The 20,619-nt window shown below is 35.3% G+C and overlaps 1 protein-coding gene across 1 annotated transcript in view; it reads right to left on the minus strand.

Moving 5' to 3' along the window:
- The window catches only part of OLA1 (Obg like ATPase 1), a 173,707-nt gene that overhangs the window by 35,686 nt on the left and 117,402 nt on the right, over positions 1-20,619 (minus strand). The window contains exons 6-7 of the mRNA XM_040475418.1: positions 9,298-9,378; positions 8,876-8,973 (exon numbers count right to left, since the gene is read on the minus strand). Coding sequence (XP_040331352.1) covers positions 8,876-8,973; positions 9,298-9,378 — 179 coding nt within the window. The remainder of the gene's footprint in view (positions 1-8,875; positions 8,974-9,297; positions 9,379-20,619) is intronic.

Below are 20,619 nucleotides of genomic sequence, written 5' to 3' on the forward strand. Positions count from 1 at the left end.
TCTAATTACAATGTATTTGAATAAGAATTTACAAAGTTCTTTTCAAGCAGTTGTTTTCAAATTTTACTTTTTCAGTGCTCTGTCATGCATGCCTTTGCTTTTGCTATTCCCTCTCCCCGGACTGAGTTTTCCTCAGATTCTCTCAGGGCACACTCCCTTACTTCAAAAAGGCCTTCCTTGATTACCCTAACTAAAGTGGCACCCTCTTACCCTGCTTTATTTTTATTCATTGTTTTAATCACCTCCTGACATTAAATATCTGTTCACTGGTTGTTTATCACCCCATTAGACTATAAGACTTAGGGGGGGCAAAGTCTTTTTCTGCTTACCATCTAGAATGGTACATGACACACAGAAGGGCTCAATGATTATCTGCTTATAAAAGGAAAAAGAAAACATAGTAACCACCTCAATGAGTTCACAGTCTTCATAAGAAACATAAATTTGAAATTTATATTAATGATCAGTTTTTATGAAATTAATTTCTCCCTTTTTAAAATGTATTTATTTTGAGAGAGAGAATACACACGAGCGAGGGAGGGGCAGAGAGAGGGGGAGAGAATCCCAAGCAGGTTCTGTGCTATCAGTGCAGAGCCCGGCACAGGACTCGATCCCATGAACCCTGAGATCATGACCTGGGCTGAAATCAAGAGTCAGATGCTTAACCAACTGAGCCACATAGGTGCGCCAATTAATTTCTCTTATGAAAGCATTTAAAAGACTGAATGGATACCAATGTACAGCCCTGAGCTTTATAGACAGGGGTGTACTCAAAGTTCCTAAGTCAGTTATTTTGGAACATATTTTTAAGGAGAATTTAAAAACTGGAGGTACAAATGGTCACAGATACCAAAACATGTCTCATTGACACTGCACTATTTCTACTATGTTATGAATTAAGTAGGCTTCTGAGAGTATTTCATAATCTAATGTTTTTGATGGAGAAATGTTTTCTAGGTCACATTAGAACAAGAAGACGCAACAGTCTGAGTAATGCAAGTAGCCTCAAATATAGATACGCTAATTCTACAAAGGGGTCTTATTTCTACTTTGTCCTCAATTCTAGCCAAAGTAATAGCTGCCCACAACGAGGAAAGATGGGAACATGGTGAGACCCAGAAAAGACTTATTTTCAAGGGGAAGAGATATATATGAAAGAGGGACAGAGTAGAAGACCAGGTCTTATCTCCAACCCAGCCAGAAAGCTGCTCATAAAATGGGTATTTGCAACCTCAGAAATGCTGTATATAGTTCCACAGTTAGAAAAATCCTACCATGACAAACCTATACATGAGGGCTGAGAAGGTTCTAGATACTTGAATAGGCATCTTTTCTTTGTGAATTTGTTAAATCTAATGCATCAAAATCACAAAATTCTATCACTGGAAGGGAATCTTAGAGATGATCTTAATTCTTTAACTTTCACTGCCTCACCTCCAACACGCACACATACATATATTCAAAAATAGAGAAAATGAGATACAGGAGATCACAATGGAATTGTTCTGAAAGGCTTTTTAAATAATAAACACTGGGGCATGGGTGGCTCAGTTGGTTAAGCGTCTGACTCTTGGTTTCAGTTCATGTCATTATCTCGTGGTTTTGTGGGTTCGAGTCCCCACTGGGCTCTGCACTGGCAGCACAGAACCTGCTTGGGATTCTCTCTCTCCTCTCTTTCTCTCTGCTGACCCCCCCCCCCGTCTCTGTCTCTCCCAAAAATAAGTTAATAAACTTAAAAAAAAGAATAAGCCCTTAAAAAATGCTATTGTAACAATTCAACAATGATTTCATCTAATGGAAGCCAAGAAATAAAATCCTCTAATCTGCCAATGGTAAAGTCACAGGGCCCAATCTGAGGAGATGGGAGTGGAGTCATGGAAGATGGTGGTGATATCATGGGAGTTTTATCGCTATTGCACAACAGAGATGGTTCTCCACCGTTCATTTTGTTTGGAGGACAACTGTCTCAAAGCAAGGAATTAACAGCTATAAACATATGTATGATACATTTTATTCCTTTATCCATATCACGAAAAGAAAAGCCAAGGGAATATATTCAGAAGATACATTTAGAAGACTACACAAGTCCTTTTTCTATGATTGTATTCTATTTGAGTTATGGTAATTAAATTTGGGAAATATTGTTTATACAGAACATATTTTATGTGAACATTCTGATGAATTATCTTCAATACATGAAAGACTAAGTAATTTGCTTGTGGTCAAAAGAGCAAGTTAGCAGCAAATAAGGACCACAACACTAACATTTCAAATTCTAAAGTAGCAGTATTCTTTTTTTTTTTTAGTTTATTTTGAGAGAGAGAGCGCGTGTGAGCAATCGCACACGGGCAGAGAAACAGAGAGAATCCCAAGCAGACTCCGCACTCTTAGCACGGAGCTCGACTTGGGGTTTGATTCAGTGAACTGTGAGATCATGACTTCAGCCAAAACCAAGAGTCAGATGCTTAACTGACTGAGCCACCCAGGCGTCCCTACAGTATTCTTAATATACCAAAATACCTCATAATACACACTACCTACTTTACAAATAGACTATATGCTCCAAGTTTCTTAGAATTTATCTTCTTTACAGACACAACGTTATTAATGGTACTCAGGACTTTGGTCTAGTCTATTTAACTCATAATGTAGTAGCTGAACTACAACAGTAACTCCAAAGGTAGATCTTATGACTGGGGAATACAAGAGAGAGTACAGGAATGAAGGGCCGAGAACATTATACTCCTTTCCTATTCTACACAAGCAGGATATTAGACAAAACACTGAAACTGCCCAAAAGGGCACCCTCTCCTTTCCTTCTCTATTGACTTCTCCCAGGAAAAACTGATGCAGATCCTATATACAGCATTTAGGTTCCATTCCAAACCCTTCCCAAGGCCCTGTTCTTTATCTCCTACCCCCAACAGTCCTAAAATTTCTGGGCTTTAAACTTCTCCACCTCTACCAACTACTACTAGTCAAAATTCCCATTTTATGAGTGTAGCTCATCACAACTCACAGCTTTGGAAACAAAATTTGATTTAGAGGTCTTTAAGCGCCAGGGCCCAAATTTTTTTTTAATATTAATAGTCCTTGAATTATTCACCAAAGTAAGTGGGGATAGAGAGGCAGGGGAGTTCTTTTGTGTACATGAATCATTTGTAATTTGAAAAACACTGTATAAGTCAAACTTTGCCTTTCATTTCTGAGATTATGTATGTGTGTGTATGTAAGGGGAATATATATTTTAATTTCATATGAGAGAATCCTAGAGAACAATTGTTTTTATTTTGTATGGAAAACATTTTATTTGTTCCTTTTTTAAAAAAATTAATTATTTCTAGTTCACGTACAGTGTTATGTTTCAGTTGTACAATAGAGTGATTCAACAATTCCATATATTACATAGTGCTCATTGTGAGAAGTACACTCTTTAGTCCCTGTCACCTAATTCACCCATCCCTCTACAGACCTCCTCTCTGGGAAGAGAACACTTTTTCTTAAAAGAGCTTTAGTCTCTCGAAGCTAGGAACAATTTTGTGAAATGTTTTCCTACTATATGCAGTGAAATTCTTTAACTACTTTAAAAAAAGATAAATGCCCTGACATATTTGACAAGTTATATCACTCATAAATCAGTATGTCAACAGATGGTGCTGATGAAAATAAAAATTGACCCTCCCAAAAGTATGACTTTCTCAGATTCAGTGAATCATTTTGCAAATAGAAATTTTGTCTATAAACAGTCTTGGGCAAAAAATGCAAATGAGCCAGGACAAATTCTTAAAATGCACAGTATGGTGGGTCAACAGCATTATACTCCTAAAAAAAGATGTACTTTCTTCTATAATCATCTTTGAGGTGTTATTTGGTTTTGTTATGATAAAGCGCTTTAGATCACTTGATAAGAATATGAAATTGCTGAAAGAGCAACCAAAATCGTTTTAATGAAAACCAGAAAGAAATTCGCAAGTATTATTACATGTACCTGTATGTACAAATGCTAAAGATCATCCCAAGTAAAAAGATTATTGAATGGGCAAAGATTCTTTTCCTCCCACTTCTTCTAGAGTTCTACCTCTTGCAATTAAAATTTTTTTTGCTTTTAGTATATTCTTAACTCTCAAAATTCTGCATCAAGAAGTTATGAAATAATTCCACAAAATCCATTCACCAGAAATTATTTGAAATCCCAATTTGTAGAATATATGATACTGTTTCAAAGCTTTACCACAATACAAATTAAAAAAGCAGATAGTTGAGAATCGTCTAGTAGCTAAAAGACTAAAATGAAGAAGGGTTCTTTAAGACAATTTTTTAGATTCATTTATAACAAGTAAAATTAAGAATATTTTGTAGAGAAATTCACCAATTTGATCAATCCCATATTAAAAAAATTTTTGCTTAGTTTAGACATCCAGGATACCCTTGACCTGCCCTATCACTCCTTCATCTCTGTCAAAGGAGCAAATTAAGCACTAGTCCTCATAAAGGAATCATCATTAAAAAAAGTATTTGATTTATGAAAACAATTACAAATTATCGCTCATAAAATTTAATTCAGCCAAAAACCCCCTCACATGTTAAAATAAACCTACTAGCATTACGTTGTGATTTCGAGTAGTTACTCAAAATAAGTAAAGTATCCTCACAGGCTTCAGTGTTAGGTACTTCAAGATGAAGGAGACATAACAACCCCCCAAAACTATATGAACCACAAGTGATAAAATATAGAAATTATAATCCCCCAAAAATGTTGCATGGATATGTCAGAGCTTTTCCTTTGCCAGACTAATGGATGATGAGAACATTTAAAAATTTTCCTTTGCCAGAGTAGTGGATGATGAGAACAATTAAAAAACTCATACATGTGAGTCTTGCTTTATACAATAGGGTATGTTCCTGAAAACTTTATGTGAATTAGACCTAATTTCAAATCTACCTGAGAAGCTCTTAAACTAAAATGACTAATTTACTTCAGAATACTTATACCCATTTTATCTATTTCAAGTAAATCAAATGTGTAACAATGTGATTTTTCCACAGTAGCATAAATTTCTAGCTTCAATAAATAATCTTCTTAGAAACTGATGACTTCTTAGAATAATTTTACAGAAATAGTTTTATATTTATAGGTCTATGTACATATGTATCCATGTATACACAGATAGGTATACAGACATACAAAATTATATGTAAAAAATGAACATACTTCCTTTTGCATGCATAGTTGCTGATATAGTACCTGTAATTCTCACACAAAGTTCAAGAAAATAAGAAAATGTTGGATTTATTCTCCCCTAATCAGGTACACAATGTACAGTATCACCAAACTATTTTTAGTTGTTGTATACAAATTATGTGGAAAACAAACAAAAACAGAAAAGTGGGGATGAGGGGGCTGAGTCACAGAATAGTAAGAATTAATAAAACCTTTTTCTATTTAAAATTCATTTAGTGAAAGTGACACACTGCCCTTGATGACACAATCGCCTAAAAGACAGCATATATTTTGTCTACCTATCTCAAATCAATTTCAACACCCAGATTAATTGATTCATATAATATTAGTCAAAGGGTAATGTTTAGTGACCACAAGCCCACCAAGGCATATGTAAATATGTGTTTATATGCACACATACGCATACCAGAAATTTGAATTTCTTAAATTGTTGCTATATTTTCCAGTTGAATATGAACACGTAGTATAGTAAGCAATAAAATGGAATGATCCTTTACCAATAGTTTTAAGAAAGACAGAGACAATAGAACACAAAAATAAAACACAATTGGAAGCTATGTAGGTATACAAGATACCTAAATTTAGTTTGCTCTACTGATTTCACAACTGGATGGCATATACTACTTACAGAGCAGCAAAGGTGCAAAGATTGAAATTCAAACCCCTAATTAAGGAATGGTTTGACAGTTCTGATGTCCTGTACCTGCCTGACACCATAACTCAGTAGGCAATCTCAAATGAAAATACTGCATAAAGTACAATCTTAGTTGTAAGTTACAAGTGATCGTGTTTAAAAAATGAAATCCTCAAGTGTTCAAAAATCACTGGCACCCACCAAAACAACAACTTCTACATAGTTTTACATTCAAAGAACAGCAATTTGTAATAATAAAAAAGGTTTCTGTGGATTCCCCTTACAACATCTTGATTACTGTTATCTGATCATAACACAACTGTAACTAACCCGGCTGCCAAGTCAGCTTCTCTTCAAGGAGCTAGGTCTTAATCATAAATCAACAAAATGACTAATTCAACATTGTTTAAACCAGTGAGTAGATGCCTGGAGCCATTCCAGTTTTTACATCTTTCAAAAGGTCAATATACCTACTCAAAAACACAATAGACTTATCTTTCAAAGTGCTTTCTTCTTTTCTAGGATTGAGCAACAATGTTACCATTTAAATTTAAAGTGAATAAAACGTTCATTATGTCTGAAATGGTGACCCACTAAAATATAGTTTCAGTCTTCCTCTTATGGCCCAAATCACAAATCCTTCCTCCTCCTCTTTCCTGATCATTTAAAATAGTTTTCTAGATCTAAAGACCCATTAAAATATTTATTCCTGCACCAGTCTTCATTTGCTACAGTAACATTACACAATAACCGTAAGAAACAAAACTTTTTCTTTTGCTAAAGGAGCAACTGATGCAAATGGAGCTTAGATATAAACACTCCCCCCCAAAACGGGATGCTAACACAAATTAAAAGGATTGAGTGGTTAAAATGTATCTTAACTATTTACATCTGCTTGCAGTGTTAGAAATGATGAAAACCCAGCGTTCATATCCTTCATAATAAAAATTTATTCTGTACTTTAATACAAAGGCTATGTTGCATAAACAGAGGATTTAAAGCTGTAGCAGAGTGGCTGAATGAAAGGAAAATGGCAATCTTTCTGGCTCCAGTAGATGCCATTCCCTATCACACAATGTTTCCCACTCATAAATACATGACAAATACTTCCTCAATCATTTTTTACGAGCAGGGATGCACAGGGGGTAGTCAATGGCTAGCTTGAGGGAAAATAGGAACAGCAGGCGGCAGAAACTGTACAGAAAATGGCTATGTGGTAAATTCTCTTCTGGAACATCACTCAGTTACCCAGTCTTTGATCTTTCAGCTACAATTACACTAACTTCCACAAGATCTGATCCCCCGCTCCCCACCAAACATACACACAACCCCAAACCAGATCATTAGTTATATATAAAATCTAAAATTTGGTTTTATAAATAGGATCACCCATACCTCTACATTTTTATAAATTAAAATTTGCTATTTAGACAAGAGTTTGCTTTCAATTGACTATAACCATATCATCATCACAACTGGTCTCACAAAAAACATGGGGTGTCTGGCGACAGCTAAATCACAGACTGGCGTCTCCCAAGCAGTCTGTCTACCATTAGGGTCTGGGAAATGGTATTTACTATACAATTAGAGCCAGGGAGTTCTACCTGTAATCATCCAAATACAGGTGTGAGAAGCCCCTTTGGGCAAGGAAACTGACTCATCCCTTTTCATGTAAACTTTGATGTCTGTATTGTTTCATGAAGCCTCAAGAAACCTTGCCATTCACACTACAATAAGATTTATTAACTGAGGTCAAGTAATAAATTTTAAAATTCCTTCCCAAAGGTAACAATTTTTAACACATTAATCATCAAATTTATAAGAATTTGGAACAAGACAGAACTGGTTATTTTAAAGTTAATTATCTACTGGAGGGCAGTGACCAGGTAGAACTAAATTTTCATGTGAAGTTTATGCTTTCTAGAACACTACCAATAAAGAAGACAAATTCAGTTTCCTTTCTGGAACACAAAATGTCTTAAAGTAATATCAACAGGGCATTTTTAGTTGCAGTAATTTCACAGAATTTATTCTAATCATTTATTGGAGTTAACCATCTGACATTAATTATTGTTTTGGCTTCCAGTCTATGAATGTTTATTTTTCAGTTTAAAGCTTCTCACTCTTTGATATCATATGGAAATGAGAATTTTTAATGGAAAATTGAAACCATGTGCATCTAAGTACTTAATGAAGTACAGGGAAAAACCGACAATATATTTTAGGAAAACGCAGATATTCTGCTCTGGATAGTTTTGATTTGTTTGTATGACTTAATAGTACAAAGCACTGAGGGTCCAGTGAGGCGAGTCAAAGTGAGCGCAGTGCCGAATGTGTACATGCCCCATGTTACATGAATATAGGATGTTTTCAAGTTATTTGTGAATGAAGGAAACCCTGCACATTTGGGTTACACGTCCAAAATGGCAATCAACACATGAATGCATAGTTTTTACCTTTCTACACTTTAAGTGTTTGAAACAGATACCTGATCTTCCTCTCTTCCCCCCGACCCCCACCCGCTGCACACAGTTGTTCTCATTTAAAAAATTTTCTTAAAGCATTTAATCAGGATTTTAAAATTTACGCCCAGCTACAATCTCAAGTGGATATTTTAAAGCCACATGTAATATCAACAGTTAGAAATTCCTAGTTTAAAAAATATTATTGTTCTATGTAAATTCTCATTTGGCAAAGGAAACAAACAATAATGTCTATTAAATTTAAACTTAATAAGTAAATACGCATGATTCAATATTGCCTAATTTAATTGTTTTTTCTTAAGTTCTCTCAGTGTAGATCAATTAGGAGATTCATCTCAGCATGTAAATACAAACAAAGCTTTCTCATCCATTTTAAGCTTTTTAATAAGGAGAAAAATATTAAAATCTAACATAGCAGTAAGTTCGTGTGTGTGTGTGTGTGTGTGTGTGTGTGTGTGTGTGTGTGTGTACGGATAGAGATATGATGTCTGAATATATCTAGGAGGAAAAACTTACCATTTGTTTTTCTTTCTAATGTAGTCTTTTTCAGAAAGATTAACCAAGTAGACCATTGGTTTTGAAGTCAGAAATAAGTGTTTATTCAACACTTCAATCTAAAGTGGGAGACAGAGAAAGAATCCTTTTAAAATGTTGAGCAAATATTGAGTAAGTCACTGAAAAACTTGAAAGTAAACTCTTTCTAAACAAGTAGCCATTTTCATTTTCATAATTCTTATTTGTAAAACACTGGCTGTTATGCAATATCGGAAGTAGGGAAAAAGAAAATAATAACAAGCCTGGGAATAAGCAATCATTGACAGAAATAAAGTTTAACTAGATATTAATAACAATAAAATATAAAATAATGACAACTCTAATTCATTCTCTAAGAAATCAAAGCCAAGGCAGTAAGAGGTGGCAAGATGTTTACAACTTACCTCTTTGTCATTCCAATCATGATAGAAGCGAACAGGTTTCTTTTGATCTATAACCCAGGATTTGACTTTGCACATTATATCCTATACAAGATTGAGAAGAAAGTAATTACAGGGCGGATACTAAACATTTAGTTACTAAATAGTAAAATTAAAAGTTTTCAAATCCTCAAAATAAAAAGTCAATTTTATATGACAGGGGAACTAAATCACACAGATCATTTGTTTTCAATACCTCATTAAAAATCCAAATACCAATGAAACATTGTTGTGGCATTAACATTTGAATATATAAAATGTGGAATACTAGCACGATTAGTAACAGTCTTAGAAATTTCAAGACAATTCACATACACCAAAGATTATAAGAGTTAATAACATTTCAACATCACCTAGTGATGCCACTTGCAAGATAAACATGCTATTAGGAAATGGAGGGAGGGAGGAATACTAGGAAGAGACTGAATTATAATTTTTTCCTTAAAAAGGAAAACAAACAAAATAGACGAAATTGAGCCTATTATTGATGATCTACCCTCCAAAATATTAAATCAACTGACCAAAACCCTTCTAATTCTGAATTAATTTTTTGCCAACACCTTCTTCCTGCCCACTTCTCCTGTCCCCGCTCCAACACCGCCCCCCCACCCAACCTGCCAAAGCCTCCATTACACAATGGCAAGAGCCCTGCACTGGTGACCTCCAACCAGCTGCATTCACTTTCAGAACATCTCTCTCTGCTGGAAATCTAAAGGCCTTTTAGTTAGCAAGCTAGTGTGCATTCAGAAGGAGTAACTGCAGGAAGAGCCCAATGTGCTTTGTTTCTCTAGCCTTTCTTCACAGAAAGATTAATCATCTGTGAAATGGAAACGGCAAACAGCAAGTGACACAAACTGAACCCTTCAAGTCTTTCCTCATCAGTTTTGTGGTTCTGAATCTAAAAGCTGCGTGTGGCAAGGTTCTTCTTACAGGCAGGTGTTAATAAAAGGCTCTTGGGTCTGAAAGGTCAAACTTAGCTCTTCCAGAAGAAGTGCATTTGAGAGTCATCTGGTTTTTTGTTGTTGTTGTTAAAGATAATTTATGGATATGTTTTAAATATGCATTTCTCAAAATTTTATTGTAACACACAATTATTAGTAATAGAGTTCTTGGGTTCTCATCGATGTATTTACCATAAATCAGTTATTTTTCTATAAATATCCACTTGTATAAATTACCTCAGTATTTAGTATACCTTCCTTCCAAATCTTGCTGTTACCAACAGGAAAAATAAGGAAAAAGCCCTATGTCCTTAGATCCTGATTTGAAACTCTCCAGGAAAAGGACTTCCCACAGATTTTAACAAGGAAGGGGCAAGCTGAAAACTTTTAATGAAATCTAACATGTTCTGCTTAAGAATAATCACTTTTACTCTTCTATAACTGAATTTCACTCATAAATGTTTAAAAGTGGCTAATGTAACACCATTTCCTACAAGGAGAAGATCAAAGTGCTATATTACAAATGCATTATGATTAAAAAAGCCCTGTGCAGCCTTGCTATTAACTGTTCTTTAAACCCTAAAAGGCTTCCCATAGATCTCACTTGGCACTGCATATACAACCTTTGACAAGTAATGTAGACCATTTTTATTCATTGCCTAAAATTGTAGGCAATTATGTGCGTCACACTGGCCACCTGCAAATTCTGAATGCCTGCTCCAGTTGTCAGTGCAAAAAACTAATGTCGGAGGGGATTAATCTAGGGGGAGAGAGTCCTCTTTAATGGCTCCAGCAGGTGAAATGGCCCAGCTGGTTACTATGATGAGTGGCCAGAACAGCTTATGTAGAGACATGCAACAAGATTATACAAAAGGAGGAAACAGTGGTACCATCTTATATTTGGTTCCATTAGTTTTTTCAATTAAAGAAAGAAAAGAGAATAGACAAAAGAAAGCCAGACCAAAAATAAGGAAGGAAATTAAATTTTAATCATATAAAAAGTATAACATACTTTTGTAACTGTAAACACTTTTATAAAACCAAAGGGCCTCAATAAATGCTCATCACTAGTGAAGGAATTTGAGTATTTCTTTTTCATCTTAAATTACATAATCACTGCAGACATAGAAATGTTATCAAAAAATCTTTTGGCATTAATCTTCCCCCTCACATCAACACATTAAACTACAAATTAGAAACACTCAAATTTTAGTCAAAGAGAATTAACTCATAATTAAAGTTCTCAAACAGTATATTCATCAAAGCCACATTCAAAACTTTTTTTTTGACATGGGGCTCGATCTCATGACCATGAGATCATGACCTGAGCCAAAATCAAGAGTCAGATGCTTAACCAACTGAGCCACCCAGGCACCCCCACTTTCAAATCTTTCAAAAAATATATTATAGATTATAACCAAATGTTTGACAAGTTGAATTTTAAAATTTAAAATATTTTATTTTGTACTAGTACTCTCTATATTATCCCCATAGAAGATTTAACAGCCAAGAAAAGATACCTTAGATTATTAAAAGGTGCCAGTTTACTTAAGACAAATAAAAAAGGTCACTCAGATAAGATTATTTTACACAAATGACCATTATACGGTATAGGTGTAATGTGCTGTTTTCTTACATAAAAATTAATTTTAATTTTAGCAAAAAACTAAAAGGTGTTTTATGTTCCTTATCTGAAAAAACTCTAATCAGATTAAAGAAAACATTTGGACTTATTTGTATATAATACTTAATGAACTAAATTTTTATGCTTTATATAAACACATATATTAATAATTATGATTAGAATAATAAAAGGTTCTAGTTAATTGACTATGGTTAACTGAGAAAATAATACACATTTAACCTACTTTTAACAATTTGGAATACAATCAAAACATAAAAACACCTTAATGCTTGAGGCATCAGAAGTTACGTTAGGATTTCATAATTTCTTTAGTAACATCATTATGTAGAAATTCAGATGTGAGAGGATAACTTTTGTTTTGATAACTTTAACAAAGTCCTCACTTTCAAAAACCTATATACATAATGAAGGCTATGCAAAAATTCCTGGATATTTGAACTTTTTGGTTATATTGTAGTGATGTGAGTATACTAATTGGAGAGGTAAGAGCTTAAAGCTTAAATGTGAAAATAAGCCCTAGACCTACCATTTACCAGCTCTGTGATCTATTATTTTATTAATAAATCATAGATGATGACAGTATCTACTCCTGGGGGTTGTTGTGAAGATCAAGTGAGATAATGCATATAAGGTGTTTCAGTCCTTAGCACAGAGTTAAAATTTCAGTAAATGTGATCTGTTGCCATTGTTATTACGATTGTTGAAAGATTAAATACCAGTCATCATTAGTCCTTTTCTTCAAATTTCTTAAGTTTTACCAACAATAGTGTCTTTCTTAGTGAAATTTCAATTCAGGCTTCTAGTCTTAACATTCTACAAGAACTAGTTTATTACTAAACAATGATCTTTTAACTGCAAAGAAAATCCAAACTCACCTTGAATTCCTCACTCATCTGCTTTGACTCTTCTTTCTACTAGTCTCATATTTGACTTAAGAAATGCTCTATTTTTTTATTTATTTTATAATTTTTGTTAACAGCAGTTGTAATGTATGTAGGCTCAGGGAGAACGTGTGACTTGTCTATATTCCCACAGCTAGTAAGTGGCAGAACTAAGATTCAAATTCAGGTCTAAGTGACTCGAAAATTCACGTGCTGTCCAATCACACTGCCTATTTATCTTCCTTATTGTCTTTCTAATTGCTCCTTATTTATCTTAGTTATTCCCAAGGTTGTTATTCTAAGTCTTCATCTCGGTCCAAGGTCATCAAGGAAATTTAGTATTCCTACTATTTGGGTATAATACCTGATTATCAATCCATGTATCACCAAAATATTTTTCTTTGCACACAATAACATAATTGACTTTCCAAGACTACATACAACATTTCTCTGTTTTGGTATTCTTCAGTTTCCACAGCAAGAATTATTAATCTGTGACCCATAAGTAGATTTCAGCGTTTCCCTAACACCCTGAAATTGTATGTAAAGTCCTATGTTTATGTGCCTTTGAGGGATGACAGCACATATCTTTCAAATGCTTTTACAAGGGATTCATGATCCACGGATCCAAAACCATGGTTATGACTGACTCTGGCAATACTCAAATGCCCCCAAAACAGCCAATTAAGGAAATGTTTTAGGTCCATGGACTTCCAGACCTGAGGACCAGAGACACTAACTTAAAACTTGTTTCAGCCAGACTCTCACTCAAAATTCATCTACACTGATTAACAACATGCTGATAAAATTCCTAGCTACTATAATGTTTAACATAATTCTATTTAAAATTATAACAGGGATCGGGGCGCCTGGGTGGCGCAGTCGGTTAAGCGTCCGACTTCAGCCAGGTCACGATCTCGCGGTCCGGGAGTTCGAGCCCCGCGTCGGGCTCTGGGCTGACGGCTCGGAGCCCGGAGCCTGTTTCCGATTCTGTGTCTCCCTCTCTCTCTGCCCCTCCCCCGTTCATGCTCTGTCTCTCTCTGTCCCAAAAATAAAATAAACGTTGAAAAAAAAAAAATTTAAAAAAAAATAATAAAAAAAATAAAATTATAACAGGGATGTTGGAGAATGTTACAGATTGAATATATCATTATTCTAAAAGAATGAACTGTTCGAGCGTAAAAAAATATTTAGAGAGAAAAATATGTTACTTACCTTACTATGTAGTAAACCATAAAGCTACAGTAATTACAATAGTGTGATACTAGCACAAAAAGAGAGGTACAGATTAGGAACAACATAAAAACCCATTAACTGGAGGTTTGCTAATAAATTATGGGACATTAATAGAACAGTTTTTATCCATGAAGACAAGACCTATCTGCATGTACATTTGCATGGGAAAATGTCCAAAATGAATTCCTAAGTGATAAAAGCAGATTCACAACAATGAAATAAAGTTAAGAATATGGATTTTGTGGGGGCACCTGGGTGGCTTAGTCGGTTAAGCATCCGACTTCAGCTCAGGTCACGATCTCACGGCCCATGGGTTCAAGCCCCACGTCAGGCTCTGTGCTGACAGCTCAGAGCCTGGAGCCTGCTTCAGATTCTGTGTTTCCCTCTCTCTCTGCCCCTCCTCCGCTCATACTCTAACTCCCTTTCAAAATAATAAATAAACATTAAAAAAGTAAAAAAATAAGGAGTATGGATTTTGTCATCAAAAAGATCTGGGCTTGAGTTCTGGCTCTGCCACTTTCTACCTGTGAAACTTTGGGACAGTTAGTTAACATCTCTAATTTTTGTTTTGGTAAAATTTATGTAACTCCAATTCAACATATGGTGATCACGAGGATTAAATGAGAAAATACACGCAAAGTTACTACCACAGCTCCAGGCACATAGTAAATACTCAAAAGGTATTTGGTGTTATCGTTTATGGCAGAATGCATCATGTGATTCCGCTTGTGGTTTTGAAACTATATAGAATATAAATATACCCAAATAATGAAACTAGGCAGATGCCATACCAAATTGTTAGCAACAGAAATTTCTACAAGATTGGATTCCAGAGAGACTTTCCCTTTGTGCCCTTCTTCTGTAAAACTACAATGCTGTTTTATTTCTTTCTAACCAAAAACACATCATCTTTATAGGAAAAAATATATATTTACAGTGTGAGGGGGAAGGGAGGACTTCTCCTATTCTCTGCTCACCATCTGTAACCCTAAAATTTGATGACTAAATAGATAAGACCTGGCAGTTTATCAAGGTGACTCACTCTTATTCTGTAATAATTATAGCTTCCAAGTCAGATGCTTGTCTCTAGCCAAATCCACTACCCCAGTACCTGATGCTGACACCCAGATGAGCTGATCTGTGCTGGTTAGGTGGCTTTAACTTAAAACACAGTCAACAATGCACTCACCAAAAGAAAGGGGACCAGGACTTCTGCTCAAAATAGTCTGGCTACGAGTCCACCAATATACCTTGTTCTTGCTCCAACACAGAGAGTACCTCCTTTTAAATATTCCAAATTGAGGAAAGACCAATCTATGTTTTCTCTAATGAAACAGACAGACCTCCATTGTACATTCTAACATGACATTTAGGATCTGCCTGAATCAGAATATTAAACATTTGTTGCTCTATTAGATGAATATTGCTGTTTATGGAGACCGGAGTACTGAACCTTGACTACCATCTTTCTACATACTTCAGGGACTAAAATTCCAGAAAGGAATCAACAAAGGACCAAACTGTAAGACAACTAACTGGCAGCAATGTTCTGCGTGGGTGTGGGTGTAGTATAAGAAGGATATCATCCAAAAATCAAAATAGGTTAATTCTAGCAATAATCTGGGTAGAATGTATGTTGCCTGTTGTGGGTTTTCCATTGTGTGATTCACTGAAGTAAACAGTGAGAACTTAACATAGCAAAGCTCTTGGCTTCTTGGCCATAAAGTCAGTGGCAAACACCCAATTCATTTATGAGGTATAGATTTCAAGAGGATTTGAACATTACCAAAAAGAAGAAGGCAACAATCCTGTACGATTCCTGTAAGTCTGAATGGATTTCATCATGTTCAGGGAAGGATGGGGGCAGGAGTGGAGGAAGTCCACAAATTTGATTTTAATAAAAAGGCTACTGAATGAAGAATGTTATAAAGGAAAAAGGAAATGATCATGCACATGCACACACACACACACCCTCTTAGTGAATTATCTGGCATACTTGGCAGAATTCAAAAAGATATAGATATATGCAAAAAAGATTCTGTTTCTATGAAACAGAAGCATGAGGCCATAAAGACAGAACAGAGTAGTGTCAGAAAAAAATGGATGAAATGTCAAGAGAGTTGACAAACTAAGAAAAATTTGTAGAAACCAAACCAATGCAGAAAGTAGGAAATAGAAGTAGGAAAATAAAGATCCAAAATGAAAATTCAACTGATACAAGGCAGAAGGTAATCATTGGTTTGAATGTCAAACTTGAGAAGGTGTACACTGAGTATCAAATATACACAGTATAAACTATGTAAGCGTATAGCTTGATGAAGTATCACAGAATGAACAAATACTCTGATCAATATATAGAATATTATTAGTAATGCAGTCGCAATGTTCCACTCCTCTCCGGGGACAATCACAATCCTGGCTTCTCTGTATAACAAAGTAGCCCGTTATTGAAATTTATAGAAATGGAATCATATAATAGGTATTATTTTGCATCCAGCTTCTTTTGTTCAACATAGTGAGATTCATCCATGTTGTCAGATGTAGCAGTAGTATGTTTTTTCTTTGTCATATAATAATCCCCTGTAGGAATATTCCACAGTATCTTTATACATTCCACGGTTGATGGACACGTGTTGTTTATACTTTAAAGCTATTATGAACAAAGCTGCCATAAGCATTCTTGTACATGGAGTTTGGTAAATCTGTGAATGCATTTCTCTTAAGTATATACCTAAGCCTGGAGGAGTTCTGTCATAGGTCATACATTCACCCAAATTTAGCATATGTTGCCAGTCAGTTTTTCTTTCCAATACTTGGTACTGTCAGTGTTCTTAATGTATGGGGCAGTCTGAACTTGCATTTCCCTAATCATTAATGGTGGATTTCTTCCTTCATGAAGTACGTGTTCAAATCTTTTGTCCATTTTTCTATTGGGCTGTCTTTTCCTTATTTATCTGTAGTTCTCTGCATATTCTATAGACAAAATCTTTGTTAGATGCTGCAAATATCTTCTTCCACTCTATAGCTTATCTCTCCTTTCTCTTGTTTAACAGAAGTCTTAATTTTATTTATTTATTTATTTATTTATTTATTTATTTATTTAGAAAGAACGTGCGTGTGTTGGGGAGAGGGTCAAAGGCGGGGAGAGAGAATCTTAAGCAGCCTCCACAATCAGCACAGAGCCTGACACAGGGCTCGATATCACAACTCCAAGATCATGACCTGAGTCAAAATCAAGAGTCATATGCTTAACCGACTGAGCCACACAGCACACCAACAGAAGTTTTAATTTTAATGTCCAATTTTAAAATCTTTTCTTTATGATTACTGATTTTTGTGTCTTGTTTAAAAAATATTTGTCTATTACAAGGTCATGAAAATATTTTATGCTGTATAATAGATGCTTTATTCCATATGAGTTTCACTTTTTACGCTATGTAAACTTTTCTTTTTTTTTTGCATAGGGTGAGGTGGCTGAGGATTTATTTCCTCTCCCATGAGGATATACAACTGACCCAACACCATTTCTTGAGAAAAGCATTCGTTTTTGTTACTCTGCAGTACCATCTTCACCACAAATCAAATTGTATTTGTGGCTGTACAGCCACTGTTCCGTGGTCAATTTGTCTGTCCTTGACTTTCTTAATCACTGCAGATTCAGAATAGTCTTGATATAAGATTCATGTGTACCATATCCTCTCTGTTTTTCTTTGAGACCATCTTGACTATTTTGGGACCTTTGCATTTCTAGGTAAGATGCATATCTTGTAAGCAGCATAGAGGTACGCTTTTAAAATCCAATCTGACATTTCTTTGTCCTATTTAATTTTTAAAAAAATTTTGTCGAGGTGAAATTCACATAAATAAAAAATTAATTATTTTAAAGTAATTTTGTACTAAAAACTTGGTATATTCACAATGTTACAGAACTATCACCTCTATCTACTTCCAAAACATTTCTATCATACTAAAATAAAATCCCATATTCACTAAACAGTTTCTTCTCCACAGTCTCCCCAGTCTCTTAGCCCCTGGTAACCACCAATCTGCAGCTCTGACTCTATGAATTTACTCATTCTGGAGATTTTGCACAAATGGAATCATACAATATGTGACCATTATGTCTAGATTCTTTCATTTAGCGTAAGGTTTCCAAGGTTGATCCACAGCTAGCATCAGTCATCATTTACTTTTTGGGTTTTTTTCCCTTTTTTCCTAAAATTCCAATATAGTTAAAACGTAGTGGTGTATTAGTTTCAGGTGCACAAAACAGTGTTCCAACAATTCCATACACCACCCAGTGCTCATCGTGACAAATGTACTCCTTAATCCCCATCACCTATTTCACCCAACTCTCCCCACCCACCTCCCCTCTGGTAACCATATTTGTTCTCTATTGTTAACAGTTTGTTTCTTGGGGCACTTGGCTGGCTCAGTCTGTTAAGTGTCTGACTTCAGCTCAGGTCATGATCTTGCAGTTTGTGAATTTGAGGCCTGGAGCCTACTTTGGATTCTGTGTCTCCCTCTCTCTTTGCCCCTCCCCTGCTTGTGCTCTCTCTCAAAAATAAACAAACATTGGGGCGCCTGGGTGGCGCAGTCGGTTAAGCGTCCGACTTCAGCCAGGTCATGATCTCGCGGTCCGTGAGTTCGAGCCCCGCGTCGGGCTCTGGGCTGATGGCTCAGAGCCTGGAGCCTGTTTCCGATTCTGTGTCTCCCTCTCTCTCTGCCCCTCGCCCGTTCATGCTCTGTCTCTCTCTGTCCCAAAAATAAATAAACGTTGAAAAAAAAAATTAAAAATAAATAAATAAATAAATAAATAAACAAACATTAAGAAAATAATATATATTTTTTAAAAAAGAGTCTGTTTCATGGCTTGTCTCTCTCTGGTACTCATTTTTTTTGTTTTTAATCTTTTTTATTTTTAAGTAATCTCTACACTCAATATGGGGCTCAAACTCACAGCCTTGAGATAAAGAGTTGCATGCCACACCAACTGAGCCAGCCAGGTGCCCCAATACTCATTTACTTTTGAAGGCTTAATAATACTCTACTGTATGTATATACCACAATTTGTTTAAACACTCATCCCCTAAACACTCATCTCCAATGGACATTTGGGCTGTTTTCCACATTCTGGCTACTGTGCATAGCACGGCTATGAATATGCACGTACACATATTTCCTAGCTACTCGGTCATATGGTAATTCTATGTTTAACTAAGTTTAACTCTTTGAGGAACCACCAAATTGCCTTTTAATTGGAGTATTACTCTACTCTTTTACTCTATTATTGCCTCTTCCCACTGATTGTGTTATTATTGTCATGTATTTTAACTGTATCTATATATTAAAATCATAAGACATTTTCTTTTCATTTTGAAATAATTTTAAACTTAAAGCTACAAGAATAATAGAGAAATGTCTATACATCCAAATTCATTAATGTATTTTCTTGCCACATTTGTTTTATCCTTTCACTGCCTGTATATATGTATATGTGTACATATACAAGAAAACATAGGCATATCATTATATCTACATATTACATATTGCCAGAATTCAGTGATGGACTAGATATGTGAAATGATGTAAAGAGACTGTGTCAGAGATGACCAGGTTTCTGGTTTGCATAATCTAACAGTAGTACATTTCACTGAAATCAAAAACACTGGAGAATCAGATTTGAGGGAGGGTACCCCTGAGTTCAATTTCAGGTGTGCTAACTCTGAGATATCTTTGAGATATCCATAAGATGTTAAGTCAGGAATTAAATACACTAGTCTGCAGCTCAGAGGAAGATAAGGGCTATAGATAGAAATCTGGAAGTCATCTGTACTTAAATAGTAATTGTAGCAAAGGATATGGATGATATCACATAAGAAGAAAATTGAGAGAGGAGAGCCTTAGATTCAATTTTAAGTAATGCCAATATTTAGTAGCAAAGATAGGATGAGCCTGCAAAAGAAACAAGTTGCTAGAGAAGGAGGGAAAGCAGAATGCGGTCATGGAATCCAATGGAGTAGTTCAAGTGTACCCAATAGTGTCCACTGCTACTGACAAATCACAATGACTGAAAACGTCTACTAGATTTAAAACTACAAAAGTCACCAATGACCCCGGTGAAAGCTGTTTGAGTCTGATGAGCAGATAATCCAGATAGATTAGACTGAGTTATCATGAGGTAGAAAAAACAAACTCTTTCAATAAGTTTTTAAGAAGGAAAGTCATGAGAGGCACCTGGGTGGCTCAGTCGGTAAAGCAACCAACTCTTGGTTTCAGCTCAGGTCATGATCTTACGGTTTCATGAGTTCGAGGCCCATATTGGGCTCGAGCCTGCTTGGGATTCTCTCTCTCTGGCCCTCCCCTACTCATGCTATCTCTGTACCTCACAAAATAAATAAATAAACTTTAAAAAAAAAAAAAAGGAGAGTAGTGAAAATATGGTAAATGAAGGATAAGGAGTTTGGTACTAAGGAAGAAATTTTCCCCCCCTTGAGATTAAAAAGGGCATCTTTATATAGAAAACAATCTAGCTTGAGAGGGATAAGTTGTATATACAAGAAAGAAGGGATTACTGGTGATC

This window comes from Herpailurus yagouaroundi, unplaced genomic scaffold (genome assembly GCF_014898765.1).
Source record: "Herpailurus yagouaroundi ecotype Mexico unplaced genomic scaffold, PumYag 140, whole genome shotgun sequence".
NCBI classification, from domain to species: Eukaryota; Metazoa; Chordata; class Mammalia; order Carnivora; family Felidae; genus Herpailurus; species Herpailurus yagouaroundi.